At 34.9% G+C, this 17175-nt stretch overlaps 1 protein-coding gene across 1 annotated transcript in view; it reads left to right on the forward strand.

The window, feature by feature from the left end:
- The window catches only part of CAPS2 (calcyphosine 2), a 73427-nt gene that overhangs the window by 37289 nt on the left and 18963 nt on the right, over nucleotides 1-17175 (forward strand). Inside the window, exons 7-11 of the mRNA XM_063115650.1 lie at nucleotides 1589-1656; nucleotides 6160-6279; nucleotides 10742-10816; nucleotides 11666-11761; nucleotides 11853-11946. Of these exons, the coding sequence (XP_062971720.1) occupies nucleotides 1589-1656; nucleotides 6160-6279; nucleotides 10742-10816; nucleotides 11666-11761; nucleotides 11853-11946 (453 nt within the window). The remainder of the gene's footprint in view (nucleotides 1-1588; nucleotides 1657-6159; nucleotides 6280-10741; nucleotides 10817-11665; nucleotides 11762-11852; nucleotides 11947-17175) is intronic.

The following is a 17175-nucleotide window of genomic DNA, read 5'->3' on the forward strand; positions in this document are numbered from 1 at the left end:
CACTCAGGTCTCTGGGCCTCATCTGCTACTGCCTTTGGAAACTTCTTTATTTATTTTTAACTACATAAATGAATAACAGAAGTGTTGAACCTATGGCCTTTTTGTTCATCTCTTCTAGTTCTTTTGTCATTTTTCAGTGTTGTCAGCCTTTGTATCAATATGACTTCTGCTTCTAATCTACTTTAGGTTTATACAGAACTCTAAATCAATGTTCCTGTGGGTAGTTCTAACTTTTCTACAAAGTAAAAACCACCATAAACTTCAAAACTCAAGGTGAGCTTTCTGTATGGGCTCTATGGTATTTATTAATCTCTTCTCTTTTGCTTGCTTCTGGGTTTTACATCTATGTTCTGGCTGATGTGGATCTTTTTTGCTTATAATTTCAAAATATTTTAATCAGTGTCCACTTTCTGAATCGCCCTTAGATATTATAAAATATACCTTGCTTTACCTGTAGGTTGCACAATTTTAAAAACTTTTTAATTGCTGTTTTAATTTTATTACTTAATAAAAATTATTACAATTTGTCATCAGTTTAGAGAACAACCTAAGACGCAGTTAAATAGTAAATGATACAAACCGTATATGGGACATGGATCTTAAGTTTACAATATGCATCTTAAATTTCTACCAAATAAAAAAACTAAATTCAGTTATATGCTAACATTAAATAATCATGTGTAACTTCCAAATTTCTTAGTTTTTAATTTTTGTTTTTATGATATGCCTTTAGACATTCTTATTTGATATTTTGTGTCAATTTTAAATAAAATACTCTCCCTAAGATTACAAAGCCTCTATCTTAAACATTATCTTACTTGATTTCATTTATTGGAGCAATCAATGGAGATGACAGTAATTTACATTCTAAAAATAGAACAGGCTTTATTTTGACTCCTTAATTTTTTAACCTCTTTTTTTTTGGCCCTCAAAAGAAACATTCTAGTGGTTATAGTTGTATGATAATCTAATTGAAATTGCATTATTACAAATCTTTCAATTTAATATCACTTACAAAATACTAAAAATACTTCAGATAAGTTGGGAAAGCAAAAAATAGTATAAAGACAATTCACTCAAAGCAATAATTGAGAAAACTTGATCAAATATTACTAATGCATTATATGCAAATAAAATATTATCATTCTTTTAAAGATGGGAGTTTTTGTTTTGTTTTAGATTTTTGATCTAATGATTCAAACTCAGTTTCGGCTCTTCTACTGTGAATAGTTTTAGATCAAACCTGTTCTTCTTGGAGCAGGTTAGGATGCCTTTTGCAGGACATTGCTCTATGGGAAGAATGGAGGGGAGGGATGTCGTAGTCGCCTCCTCCTTTATTCTGACTCCATAAAATGCAAAGGCAGCTCGTGAAAATATCTGATGATTTCTACCAAATTTAAGTGCATTACTTTTTAGGAAATAAGTGCTACTTTTAGATTTAATTATTAGAATTTAAATTTATTAATGATGGATAGTAATCTGTATTTTAGAAAGAAATTGGGAATGTTTAACCCATGTTTTAGGACTTTTGTGTTAACTATTGTATTGTTTTGCTCTATGGACAAAGAAATTGCCTTTATTTTTTCAGGAAATTGTGGCTGCAGAGAAGAAGAAACAGACTGTTGCAGAGCAAGTGATGACAGACCAGTTATCTAGGTGCGAGTTAGTAACTGGTAATACAGATTTCATTAATGTTCCTTTTTTTTCATGCATGACACCCACATCCTTGGTCAATCAATGAGTGGCTAACTCAGAATTTCCTAAACTTTCTCTGTTAACTTTATTCTTAGTGTTCGAGTAATTCCTTCACAGCACTCTTAGATTAATAGAAATACCTAACGGTTCTATTTATTAAGTATTTTTGTCTAAACCACTTAAGTATTTACTTCCTGACAACTTCATGGCCATTTGAAAAAATAATACACATAAATTGAAATAAAATGTTTTTATTTTATTCTTATTTACTCATGGGGTGTATGCATCTTTTGGGCATTGTGGTTTTTCTCAAATCTTAGAATCAATTAGGGTGCTGCCACCCTCAGGTTCTATTCTATATTGATTTTCACATGGCTTTTGCTTTTTATCAAAGCAACTGTAGAAGACCTAGCTTTGTAAAGATGTAACATCATTGAAAGAGTATAGCATAATATCTTGTTGACACTGCAAACCTCGAGCAAGTGGTTTACATGGTGTCTAAGAGATGACAAGTATCACTGTGTTTTCCTCAAAGATTAAAAATATTCTCCAGCGCCCCTGTGAGTTCACTGTGGTATCCCAAGATGACTTGGTACACTGTGAGAATAGTGAGACAACTGTCAAGAATTTAAAACCCCGTTAGAAAACTATATAAAGTTTTAACACATATAGTGTTTGACAATATAGAAATATGGTAGGATTTCAGAAGAGGCTGGAATAATCTAGGAAGTCCTCAATAAACAAGTAAAACTTAAGTTTACTTTTGAAAAAATTGGTTAGCTATGTGGCAGAGAGAAAAAAATGATACTTCACATGTGTGTTATCCAATAAATTCTTTCAATTAATTATACCTGGAGTCTCCAATGTATCTCCTTCCATTATATTATGGAGTTACTTATGTTTTCATCTCCACCATGCCACCACAACTTTTCTTAAGAAAATAAGTAGTGACATCAATATTGCTTGACCAATGGTGATTTCTCAGTTCTCATTTACTGACCCATCAGCAACATCTGTCTCAGCTGAAAACTTTCTTCTTTTTGAAACACTTTTCCTTTTTCCACTGGGATTCCTGAACTCTCACTTGACTGTTTTCCTCCTATCTTCCATTCCTTCTCCTTCTGGTTCTTCATCTCCCCAGTCATTAAACATGGAAGTGCCCAAGGGCTCAATTCTTGGACCTCTTCTGTATTTGCTTCCTAAGTCATATTATCCCTACCATGCCTTTAGAAACCTTGTAGATCCTGATGACTTCCTAATCTAATATTCCAATTGAACACATTCCAATCTGGATTCCTGAAAGTTCATTGCCTTCTCTCCCTTAATAACCAAATCCTCTTTAATTTTCCTGTACAAGTTATTTAGACCTGAAATCCTGATGATGCCTTTGATCCCTCTTTATCAAATCCTATATCTAGTTTGTTAGCAAATGCTCTCAGTTCTACCATCAAATAAATTTACCCTCTCTGCTGCCACCATCCCTGTTCAAACCATTATCTTTTGTCTCCTGGATTATTTCAGTCACTTCCTAACTTGTCTTGTTGTGTCTGCCTTTGCCTCTTATTGTTTTATTCTCAACCCAGCAGCCAGAGTTAATCTATTAAAAGGCAAGTCAGATCAAACCCTCCAGTATTTCCCGTCTTAATTATAGTAAAATCTACAAGACCTATATATTGGTTATGTGTCACCACAAAACCTGCTAGCTTAAAAACAACCATTAATTTTGCTCATGTGTCTTTAGGCTAGCTGTCCAGGCCAGGCTTGGCTGAGTGGTTCTTACTTCTTATCTACTTTGCCCTGTTATATATGAGAAAGAGCAATTGTCTGAGTTTTTAGCTTAGGCCTTAAGAGACCTCACGTGTTTCTATTTGGCCTTTTGTGCTTCTGCCGTGTCTGAGAGAAGAGCCCACTAGTCTCAAGAAAAAGATGCCTGTACAAATGCAGCTGGGCTACTTAGATCATCTTAGATCAGGATTCCCAGCCAAGCCCCACTTGCATAAGTTAGTTCAGTTGAGATCAGCAGAGCCATATAGCTGTATATAATTGTCTATAGCAAGTCAAATGGCTAAGCTTAAGGTCAAGGGGTGAGAAAGCACACTCCACCTATAATGGGCCATAGAAAGAATGTGGATCAGGAGTGCTAAAAAAGTTGGGGCCAGTAATAGAGTTTATCCATGCCCACCATTTGACCTTGGACCTTGGACTTGTCTCCCTCTTGTTTCCTCTGCTCCAGCCATTTGGCTTGCTCCCTGTTCTGAAACACACCAGATTCCATTCATATCTTATGTACTTTGCAATTATTTTCCCCTGTGCTTGGGGTTCTTTTCCCTAGATATCCATGACTGCTTATTCATTCACTCATACCTTTATTTAGAAGTCTCTTACTCAAAACTTAACCTCTTACTCAAAACTTCATATCCTCTTACTACTTCATTTTTTCCTCCATAGGAATTACCAATATATAATTTACCTTATATTTTCTGTATGTATCATGTTAACCATCTGTCTGCCTCTTCAGAATATGAGCTCTGTGAGGGTTAGTCTGTTTGGAAGTTTTGTTCATTGTCGCATTCTCATTGCTTAGTATAGTAGATGTACAGTAAATACTTGTTGAATGGGCAAATGAATGAATGAACTGGAGAAGAGAACCTAATTAGAGTCAGCAAAACTAGATTTTAAGATTAGCTCTGAGATTAACTCATTGATCTTTCATATTTTTCTTCCTATCTTGATTTTTGCCTCTGCAAAATGAACATTAAGGTTTCTTGTAACTCTAGCATTCTATGTATGTATATTTGACATAGAACTGATTGCTAATGTGTGAGAATAAAATAGGTTGCCGTGTTTCGGTAAATGCTAGTGTTTTTCACTTTGAAAATTAAAAAAAATTTAATGCTCAATTTTAAAAGAAGATTCCGTTCATAACTTGGCACAACAATGAATGAGATCTACATATATGGTTGAGATGCCTAAAGCTTTTAATGAATGATCTAGCAATTGGAATGACTCAATAAATTCATAAATTCTTCTATCTCTGAATTGCTTTTTCGTGTTCATATTTTTAAAGGCTCATCATACCTTTTTAAAAAATGTCAACTCATTTATTGTTTTAGCCAGTTAATCATCAAATTCATTCAGACTTGGGTATTGCCCAGCAAGTAGAGAAAAGCCAGAGAGGGCAAGATTATTAAGGGTTTATGGAAGTTTATATTTTGGTGAATCATGGAATCCAAGCTAGGTAAGGAGAAAGAAGAGGATATGAGGATAGCCTACCTTTGCTACCCTTAAAATACTACTACTAGTACTAGTTCTATTACTACTACTACTACTACCAGCAAACCCAAACCACAACATGACTCTCATGTTCTTTACTTTATTAATGGAATCTCCTTTCATATTGTAGGGTTATTATAGATCTTTCTACTTGATGACCTCAAATCCAGTTAGTTTCCTAGTTCTGTCAGTGTTTCTTAAATCTGTTCTCTCTACTACATCTGTTTCTACTGCCACCTTAGCACAGCCCCTTACTATCTCTTTTCTAGCTTACTGCATGCCACCTGATAGGCTGTCATGACTCTGTTTTTATTCATATTCGGTAGAATATGTAGTAAAAGGGAAATTGGGAGGTATAGTCTCAACTATTGAACTTCTATAAGACTTATTAGATGATAGGTGCTCTCCTAAACAATATGTATATATTAACTAATTTATTTAATCTTCACAGCAATTCTTTGAGAATGGTACTGCTATTGTCTCTTTTATAAATAAGAAAACTGTGGCCTGGAGTTTTAGATGACTAGATAAGGCCATGCAGCTAATTATGGCCGGAGTTAAGGACTGAACCCAGGCAGTCTAGTTCTGGAGTCTGTACTCCCATCCACTACACTGTGTGCAGTTCCTCAAGTGTGCTGTGCAGCCCTGCTTCTGTGGTCTTGCAGATATTGTTCCTCTGCTTGGGATATCCTTACTGCTTCTCCTCTGGGTGCTAACTTCTGTTCACATTTTGAGAATCAGTGCAAACAATTCCTCTTCTGGGATGATGGCTTTGATGAACTCTTCTCTATGTCTTCTTTTCCAGGACCTAAGTTATCCTTGTTAATGTGTGCCCATTGAATTTCTATTGTGGCACTTATTACTTTATATTCTTATTTTACTTTGTCTGTGTCCACCCCTCCTCCCATATCATTGGAAATCAGCATAGTGTCTATTTGTTTAAAGAATAGTAAAAGGAAGACATGAAGCTCTTAGCTACCTCCAATATTTAAATTTATTTTTAGATAATACTAATGGAAAAAGAGATAGGAATATTCACTTATTCATGGCCAGCATTTTGTATTCATATCTGATAAAAATATTATTCTGACAGTAGTATAAATTTTCATTTGGTATATGATTTTTTCCAACTGCTTATAAATATGTGAATGCTAGAGCAATGCAATATTACTTTGTGTTTTTCTTGTATAGGGCTGTAATCAGTGATCCAGAACAAAATTCAACCACTGAGAAACAAGAAAGCGCTCATATCCTCCCAGATTCAAAGTTAGCACCACTTCGATTTAGGAAAAGAACACTACATGAAACAAAGTAAGATTTTAATTATAGAAAATGAGGATGTGCTATGTTATAAATATATTTTTAAAATGTACTTCTGCATTTAATTAGAAACTTTTTGTGTTTGTTTTTGCTTTTTTTCTATATGCTGAAAAGTGGAATTTTTGGAGTTCAGATCTTAGTTCTGTCACCTTGAGGTACTGGGGACAATACTTCATTCTTCTGTCTTTGCCATCCAGGTTTTTTAATTTGAAATTTAGGGAGAAAAGCCACAACCTTCAGATCAGAGATAATATATCTTAAAATGTGTAATACAGTAACTAAGACATTTGTATGTGTATAATATATTCTGGCTAAATCTCATTTATATACTAAAAATTAGTACTGCTTATAAGTTTTTTGTATTTTCGTGTGTTTTACTTTGTAGCTTATAAAACCTTTGGATTGGTATGGACTTTTCCAGTCCTCTGGTGCTGTCCACTTAAATTTCTTACCAACTTGCTGACATGTAGCCTAAACTCAAATAGACACAAAAAATCTACCAGTATCTGTAGTTGCTCCTTCATATTTTCAGACTGCTGTTATTGTTAGTACTTTCTTATCACTTTTACCTTTTTGTCTCATTCTTATTTTCTGGAAGCCTTTGCTTCCATACATTTAAATATTTGAAGGCATTGTGTATATATTGCTGTTGTAATAAATTATCACATACTTAGTATTTTAAAACAACACAAATTTATTCTCTTACAACTCTAGATATCAGAAGCCTAAAATCAAGGTGTCGTCAGGGCTGTATTTCTTCCAGAACTTTTCTTGCCTTTTGCAGCTTCTAGAGGTTGTCTTCATTCCTTGGCTCCTGGCCCCTTCCTCTATCTTCAAAGTCAGAAATGGCTGGTCAAGACTTTCTCATGGCACATCACTCTGACACTCTTCTGTAGCTATATGTCCCTCTGCTTTCCTCTAATAAAGATGTGTGATTGCATTGAACCTACCTGAGTAATCCTGGTAATCTCTTCATCTTAAAATCCTTAACTTAAGATATGTCACAACCCTGTTATCATTTAAGGTAACATAGTCACATGTTCCAAGCCCTAGGATGAAGACATTTTGGGGTGGTGGGGGCCACCATTTATCTACCACACATCTAAACTTTCCTTTTTTAAAGTAAATTTTTACTGACATAAAACATACATTTACAAAATATGCCAACTGTAAATATACAATATAAGAATGATCACAAACTGAACAGTATTCATGTACCAAACTCCTAGATCAAGAAACAGAACATTGCCGGTGCCCCAGAAGCTCTCCCCTTGTGCTGACTCCCACTCACTATCCATTTTTCCTGCCTTTCCAGGTTCACCTCTCTATCCTAACATCATAGATTAAGTTATGAACTTTATATAGGTGAAATAAAAAATTTGGACTCTTTATGACTGGCTTTTTTCACTCAACATTGTGTTTGTGAGTTTTGTCCATTTTTTTTTCCCCCCAGTGGCACTAGCTTCATAGCATCACATCTTTCTGGTTTTTCACATGAATATCAAAGAGCCGAAGGTTTTTTTTTTTTTTGTGGCTGGTAAGGGTATCTGAATTCTTGACCTTGGTGTTATAACACCATGCTCTACCCAACTGAGCTAACTGGCCAGCTATTTGTGGTTGTCTTCTTTTTTTTTTTTTTCTCATTGCTGTATAGTATTTCATTTTGTAAGTATACCACAACTTATACATTTGGCTATTTAAAAATAGTGATGCCATGAACTTTCTTGTGCATGCCTTTTGGTGAACATATGTACTCATTTATGCTGGGTACATACTTAGAAGTAGAATTACTGGACCATTTGGTATGCATATGTTCAACTTTAAAAGATACTGCCAGATAGTTTTCCAAACTGGCTGCTGCAATTTACACTCCTACTAGGGTTCTAGTTAAAACACGTCTTTGCCAGTGCTTGATATTATCTGTATTTCTCATTTTAGTTCTTCTTCTGTATGTGTGTTGGTGATTTTAATTTGCATTTCACTAAAGAATAATTTTTATTGGCCATATAGATATCTTCATATGAAATTCCCATTCAAGTTTGTTGGGTTGTCTATCTTTTTCATGTTGATTCATTGATCTTATTTATATATTCTGGATGTGAGTCTTTTTCAACCTATATTTGTTGCACATATCTTTTCCCACTCTGTAGTCACCTTTTCATTCTTATGGTCATAACTTTTTTAAAGGCCATTTTATCTATCTTCCTCTACTTGTTAAGATTCTTTGTATTTTTGAGAAATCTCTGACTACCATAAAGTCATTAATTAATGGCACTTATGTTATATGTCAAGTAGTTATAAATGCATGGTTGGTTTCTAGGCTTTTTTTTCAGTCCTATCTATCTGTATCCCTGCACCAATATTACCCCTTCTTAATCAGTATTGCTTTATAATAGAGCAACTTCTTTAAAGCTAATCTAGTTCCATGAAAAATCCAATGGGTGTATTGATTAGAATTATTGGATTTATAGCTTTCACCTCCTTTCCCCCCTATTCATTCCCAGAGGAGGAGGACAGAATTCTGCTTCACAAATTCAGAAGCAGAAATTGGTATGTGTAGTGCAGTCCTTCCTTTCCTCTGTCTCATGGGAGGCATCTGCCTGCCAAAGCACACATACAGCCCTATGCATTGTTTTACAGAGTCTGTCCTCCAATGGAAATGAGTGAATTAGTCTGTTTAATTATGGTTAGTGTTAAGAACTTAGCTTGTTGTTGTAGCTTACCTAAGCAATGGTTTCTAACAGCTTTATCAATAATAAAATTCATCTTTTGGTCCTCAATCTGCTTGATTCTTCTTTCTGTATTGGTTAAGAACTTGGGAAGAGAGAAGTATTTGTGTTGTTTATTGAGCACCTAAAACTCACTTTGCATTTTATAATGTAAATGTTTATTTAGTTTTTAAAATATTTTCAAAAAGACTGTAGGGACCTTGAAGGTATTACTTCAACTTATCACTGTTAAAGTGAATTCTGTTCACCACTAAGAAGCAATACAGTGTAATGGTTAAAAGCAAGGTTTTTTCTAGCTCTGCCATTTACTAATCATATGGCCTTGGGCAAATTGCTTTTCTCTGATTCTGTAAGATTTATTTGTAAAATGAGGATAATAGTGTTTACCTCAGAGTTATTACAAGCATTAAATAAACCAATGCACATTAAAGTTATTTTAACAGTGACTAATGTCTAAGAAGTTCTCAATAAATGGAAGCTGTTATTGTTTCTGTTATTTTCTCAGCATTTAGAACTGTTCCAGGCACATAGTGGACATTCAATAAACACATTAATACTGGTGGATTAAATTGAATTGAGATGACTAAGCTTTCATGACTTTATTCACAAAATCATTTAGTTTGCAGGCTCTTGCTTTCTTTTAGTTCCTGTCTCCTGCTTCCTTTTTGTAGATACTTGGATTTTATAGAGGTATAGCTTTTCAAGATAGTCATGACCTACACACTTAATTACTATTTACATTATTGCCATTTCATTATACCTGCAGTTTTATGGGGGGGATATCATAAAATTATTTGGCTAGGGAAGTAAAAATACATCATTGAATCTTCAGATCTCTCTGTATGTAAATAAAGGAGATGATCAGTAGTAGGACGCCGAAGTGTGTGCATTTGGGTTTTGCTTCATATCGTTAGACAGAACTTTAGGGCTGGCAGTCTTTATGAGGTCATTCAGTGCTGACTGAAGGTGCTAACAATTAAATAACCAATTAACATATGCCAAGGTTCAAACTTGATTCAGCTAAGTTTTCCACTATTCTGTGATTTTGGTAACTGAAAACCTGACTGACAGTGGCTTAAAGAAGTCAGACTTTATTTTTCTTGTATAACCAGTTGCTTGGAGGTAGGCAGTTTGTTGGTTTTGGTTCAGTGATTCAGTGATGTTACAGCTCTGGGCTGTTTTTCCTAGATCTTATTGACCTTTCTGATGTGGTTGCATGGTGGCTATAGTGCCTCCTAGCGTGATATCACTGCCACATTCGCAGGCAGGATCTCTTCCCATGCCGCTCTTCTCAGGACAAAAGAAAGTCTTCCCTGGAAGCTTATTGGCAGAACTGGGTCCTTTAGTCACCCTTAATGGCAGGAGGCTAAGGAAGCAACTTCTATAAGTGAGAGGGAAGCCAAGGAGAAGAGGGTTAGAAGTGGGTTTTAAGTAGCCCTGCAACAGTACCAGTCACAAATGTGCTGGTTCTGTTCAATATTTACTTTTATAGCACTTCGATGCTATAGATTCTAACATAAAAGTCACTATGTATTATATACTATATCTCAGACTTATTTCTTCTGTGTCTGCTACAATTAAAAATCTGAAAAAATAAGTTATGTATGTTCATCTTTATCCGATCTTTACTGTTTCAAAATATTAACATAATCTTTTGTACATTTGTCATTTACATCAAATGCAGTACGTTTAAAAACTTAGTGACAAAATGTATTTCTTAACAGGATAAGAACCCATTCTACATTAACTGAAAATGTGCTTTCTCATAAAGTGCAGTTTGATGGTAGGATCATATCAAGGTAATTGTGATAATATTAAATTTTTAATCCTATGGTTATAAAAATGTATGCTCTTTTAAAATAGTAATAATACAAAGGATATTAAATTTGTCTCATTAAAATGAAAAAAACATGAATTTAGAACAAATGATTTGAGATATTTATCTGTTAATAACAATATAGGAATTATAAACCTGTAAGAAAAACATTTTAATTAGAAACTATTTAAAAGGGGATTTTAAATGTCTTTTAGAAAGAAACTTCGAAGTGAATTTTAAAATGCATGTATTACTATGAGAAAATTCTAAACTATTTGAAAATTAACATTTGTGTAACTTGCTTTATTTAATTTCCTCTTAATAGTTAACAGTAGATTATTGATAGATACAGAAGTGAGAAGGAAAGTGATTCTTAAATCTGTTATCTCAGTCTTAAACTTCCAGGAATAAATAATGCAACTTGATATTCTTCATATATGTTACTGGTAAAGTGTGTATTTTTAAATTATCATATTTGTTCAGTGATTTAAAACATTTTTTATGGCAATAAAAAATAATAAGTGTATGTCTTTGAGTGCCTTCTTCGAACAATATTTTTAAGGTCTTTATTTTAAAAGTCATGTTGAATTAGTAATCTGCATTGTGACATATCCATATTCATATCAGTGTAAGATAAAGTTGTTTTCTCTTTCCAAATCCACCTTGACGCTTCAACAAGGTCTGCTGTGTTTTCCGTACAGTTTCCCGTACTCTCTATTACTGCCACACACTTGAAGGAGTTATGCTATCCCCCTTTGAAATGCACAAATTTTATTATTTAATTTTAAAATTACTGCATTTGAAAATATTTGGTATCATTCTGTTCTTCTAGAAATGGACGTGATGCTTGCAGAGAGCTGATTGGGTTCTTTTTTAATCATGACCAGTCCCTTACAATTTATGAGTATCGGCAATTCGGGAAAAATAGGTATGCCATCAAAGGTTGTCAGAACTCTCAAGATGATTACTTCTGAGAGAAACTGAATAACTTTACATTTTTTTTTTCATTTAACTTATAGAACAAATGTGCTTCCTTTTATTCAAAAAAGCACGTACAGTCATCAGTGTGGACGAAGAAAAGGAAAACAATACCAACTTGGTGATTTTTATATTGTAAGTTAAGTATGTGTGCTTGCAAATGTTTAATACCAGATGTTGGATTTTGCATGGTCTGTGGTGGTGGAGGAGTGGGGCTTCTAATCTCCAATTTATTTCCTTTCTTCTTCCTAAGCAGAGACATTTGTGTGAATGGGCTAATGGTTGATGTTTCCTCAGAAGGTTCTGCCTCCTGGGCCCAGATCCCAAATATCTTAATCTAAGCATGACATTTATTCCCCATGACATCCCCACTCCACTCCACAATGTGGGTTATCCCCAGGAGAGCTTGTCTCTTGCCACTTTGAAAGGCTCTACAAGGCTGTCATTGGATAAGTGGCTACCTCAACAGTAATGCTCCACCTAAAGCAAGCTTATCCTCTGAAGATGTGTGGTTTCCTCCATATGGAAGGTTATTGGCCGCTGCAGCTATATATATTTGATAGTTAGCGTATTCCCCTTGTGATTTTATCACCTTGGGAATTTCCTGGCATATGGTGTGTCACAAGGATTCCCTGGAACGGGTGGATCATAGATAATGTAACACTTTGTATAGTGCTCTTAAATTTTAAATCATATTCACATGTTATATCATAATTAAAGTACAGCACTGTGCACAGCAATCATTCATGTAACAAATATATATTCATAAGCTAAGCACGGGAAATAGAATAGAAAGTTAGACCCATTCCCTGGATTTGTGGAGCTTACATCTAATTGGAAACACAGATAGGAGGGCCAGAAAGCAGTTTCAATTATCTGGTTTTTGTGGAGTCAAAAGAGGCTTCCTGGAGAAGGTGCCATCTAACCTTGACTGGGAGATAAGTAAGATAGGTGATGAGGATAGGTGGAGGAGACAGCTAATGCTAAGAACAAAAGCAAGAAAACACATGGATTATTTGGAGAACTGGAAGTAGTTCAGTCTGGCTGGAGTACAGAGTTCGGGGAGGGGTGGTGGTTGGCATGAGATGAGTTAGAGTTTATTAAAAGCAACCTTATGTTAAAGAGTTATGTAAAATGTGTTATGGAGTCACTGAAAGAGAAGATGTGAATGGGATCGGGGGAGGTGGCACGATCAAGTTTGTGACTTAGAAAGATCTCTCTGGTTACAATGTTGGAATAGATTAAAGACTAGGTACACAAGGACTGGACTGGATTGAATGATATTATCTGGGAAAGAGGTTATGGCAAACTGAAATAAGTTAGTGGCTAAGGCTATGAAACTTCAGATGCACTCACACAGACTGCATGGATGTACCTTGTGCACACATGTAAGTGTATACACGTATGCTTTTAAGTGTAACCCTTCTGCACATATCACATAGTCTCTCCAAGTGCTTAAATTCTCATCCTCCATCTTACCTTCCCTGAACTAAAAAGTCAACCTAAACCACTTTTCCTCCTCTCCCCTGTGACCCTCCTCCCCCCTGCCCCCACCTGCTGGCCTCTGGTAACTATTACTCTACTCTCTACTTCTGTGAGAATATGAGAACCACTTTTCTTCCTTTCTTTTTTTTTTTTAGACTCCACACAAGTGATATCATGCAGTATATGTCTCTTTGTGCCTGACTTACTTCACTTAACATGATGGTTTCTAGTTCCATCTATGTTGCTGTAAATGATGGGATATCATCTTTTTAATAGCTGAGTGTTATTTCATTGTGTATGTATACTACATTTTTTTTTTATCCATTCATCCATTGATGGATGTTTAGGTTGAATTTGTCTCGTCTGTTGTGAATAGTATTGCGAAGAACGTGAGAGTGCAGGCGTCTTTTTGATATATTGATTTCATTTCCTTTGGGTATATACCCCATAGTGAAATAGCTGGGTTGTATGGCAGATCTATTTTTAGTTCTCTGGGGAAGCTCCATACTGTTTTCCATGGTGGCTGTACTAATTTACCCTCCTACCAGCAATGTATGAAAGTTCCTTTTACTCTGCATCCTTGCCAGCATTTATTTTTTGTCTTGTTGATAATAGCCATTCTAACTTGAGTGATGTGATATCTCATTGTGGTTTTAATTTGCATTTTCCTCATGATTAGTGATTCTGAGCATTTTCTCATGTTCTTGTTGGCTATTTCTATGTCTTCTTTTGAGAAATGTTTGTTCAGGTCCTCTATCCATTTTTTAAGTGGATTATTTGATTTTTGCTGTTGAGTCATTTCAGTTCCTTATATATTATGGATATTAGCTCCTTGTCCAATTTGTGGTTGGCAAACAATTCCTCCCATTCTGTAGATTGTCTCTTCACTTTGTTGACAGTATCCCTTACTGTGCAGAAGCTTTTTAGTTTGATGTACTCCCATTTACGTGTGTTTGCTTCAGTTGCCTGTGCCTTTGTAGTCTCACTCAAATAAGTGGTGCTCATTTCCGTTTTTAAAGTAGCACTTTCCCTATGTTTTCTTCTAGTAGTTTCATAGTTTTGGGTCTTAAATTTAGTCTTTGATCCATTTTCAGTTGCTTTTTGAGTATGGTGAGAAATAGGGGTCTAGTGTCAATCTTCTGTATGTGGATATCCAGTTTTCCCAGAACCATTTGTTGAAGAGACTGTCCTATGCCCATTGTATATTTTTGGCACCTTTGTTGAAAATTAGTTGGCTCTAAGTATGTTGGCTTATTTCTGGGCTCTCAATTCTATCCAATTGGTCAATATGTCTGTTTTTATAGTAACAAGTACTGTGCTATTCTGGTTACTATAGTTTTATAGTACATTTTGAAGTCAGGAAGTGTGATGCCTCCAACTTTGTTCATTTTGTTCAAGACTGCTTTCACTCTATGGAATCTTTTGTGGTTCTATACAAATTTTAAGACTTTTTTTTTCTTTTTCAGTGAAGAATGTCATTGATATTTTGATAAGGATTGCATGGAATGTGTAGCCTACTTTGGGTAATACGGACATTTTGATGATGTTAATTCTTCCAACCCATGAAAATGGGATATCTTTTCAGTTATTTGTGTCCTCTTCATTTTTTTTTTTTTTTTTTACCAATGTTGTATAGTTTTCACTGAAGAGGTCTTTCACTTCCTTCATTAAATATACTCCTTAAAAAAAAAACATACGGGAAACACTTCAGGATGTAGTCTTCAGCCAAAGACTTTATGAGTATGACCCCCAAAGTCCAGGCCACAAAGGAAAAAATAAACAAATGGGATTATATCAAAAGAAAAGCTTCTGCTCAGCAAAAGAAAGCATTAACAGAGCAAAAAGACAAACTACAGAATGGGAGAAAATACTTGCAAACTATGTATCTGACAAGAGATTATTCAAAGAACTCATACAACTTAACAGTAAGAAAACAAGTAACCTGATTAAAAAATGGGCAAAGGAGCTGAATAGGCATTTCTCAAAGGAAGATATGCAAATGTCCAACAGACACATGGACAAATGCTCAAAATCACTCAGCATCAAGGAAATGCAAATCAAAATCATATTGAGATATTATCTCATGCCAGTTAGACTGGCCATTATCAAAAAAACAGAATAACATGTGCTGGTGAGGATGTGGAGAAAGGGGAACCCTGCTACACTGTTGGTGGGACTGTAAATTAGTGCAGCCATTATGGAAAACAGTATGAGATTCCTTCAACAACTACAGGTAGAACTGCTGTGCAATCCAGCAATCCCGCTGCTGGGTGTATACCCAAAGGAATGGAAATCATCATGTCAAAGGAATACCTGTACTCCCATGTTTATCACAGCTCTATTTTCACTAACCAGGAGTTGGAACCAACTAAATGACCATTGACAGATGACTGGATAAGGAAAATATGGTATTTATACTCAGTGGAATACTACTTGGTCATAAAAAAGAATGAAATTCTGCCATTTGCAGCAACATGGATGAACTTAGAGAAAATTTTGTTAAATGAAATAAGCTAGGCACAGAAAGAGAAATAATACATATCCTTATTCAAAAGTGGGAGCTAATAAATCAATAATGAAAGAGAGAAAGAAAGAAAAGAAAAGGAAAAGAAAAAGAAAGAAGAAAGAAAGAAAGAAAGGAAGAAAGGAAGAAAGAAAAAGAAACAATACAGTAATGCATTGAACTTTCAAAAAAAGAGAACTGTGTTATATTAGAGGTGGGAAAAGGGGAGGGGGAGAGGGGTTAGCGAGAAACTGGTTAAGGGTCACAAAGATTGATTACATTTTGTAAACATAAGTATACTAATTATCCTGGTTTGATCACCACATACTGTACACAGGTATCGATATTCAAATCTGTACCTCACATATATGTACAATCAATTATGTTTCAACAAAAAAAGTCAAAATAAAATAATATAAAATAAAAATATCCATCTGAGCTTTGAAAAACAAAACAAAAAAAGTGTTCTTTTTCTGTCATTCATAACAAAATACCTTAAACTGGATAATTTTTAAGAAAACCAAATTTGTTGCTTACAGTTTTAAAGACTGGGATGTCCAAAGTTGAGGGAATGCATCTGGTGGTGGTTTTACAGCAGTGCAGGTTGTTACATGGCAGAATGGTGAAGCAAAGAGAGAAAACTCTCACATGCTGTCCTTTTAAAGCCCTCAGAAGCATGCCCATGAGCACCATTATTAATCCATTCACTAGGGCATGGTCTCAGAATCTAATCACCTCTTGAAGGCCCCACCTTTCAATTACCATAATAGGATTTCCCACCCTCAACAGTTACAGTGGATATTAAATTTTGGGGGGACATTTAATCCTAGGCATGGCCCTAAAAGACTAAGTAAAGCATTGTGTTTTGGAGTTAGAAATCTAACTTATTTTCTGGAATAAGTATCAAGAAAATCATGGACGTTTTCACTCTAGTTATTTTGCCGCAATCTATTAAGTTCTCCTTGTGATGTTATTGTGCTGACTTCCATGAATATATAAAAACGGCATAGAAGTAATCTCTTATTATAGAGAAACCTGGTAGAGATAATCTAGCTTACCATTTTCTTTGTAATTTACTTGATATTAATTACCAATATAAAGCTACCTATTTTGGAGGGAGAAGTAGCTTTATACATTTTTCAGTTGCATATTTGTTATTTTTCAGTTGTTCGGTGGTATTAATACATGCTTATGACTACAGTATACTTGTGTTTCTGTTTGTCATGAAAAACAGTGTAAGGTAGTAGGTCTCAAAGCTTTGGGGCCAAATCCAAAGTATCATTTGTCTAACTGTAATGGTTCTGCCTTGATTACTTATGATCTCAGCTTTAGATGTTAATTAAGGAAGCAATTTGACTTCTGGGCTTGATATAGGA

The sequence above is a fragment of the Cynocephalus volans genome, chromosome 12, assembly GCF_027409185.1.
Source record: "Cynocephalus volans isolate mCynVol1 chromosome 12, mCynVol1.pri, whole genome shotgun sequence".
NCBI classification, from domain to species: Eukaryota; Metazoa; Chordata; class Mammalia; order Dermoptera; family Cynocephalidae; genus Cynocephalus; species Cynocephalus volans.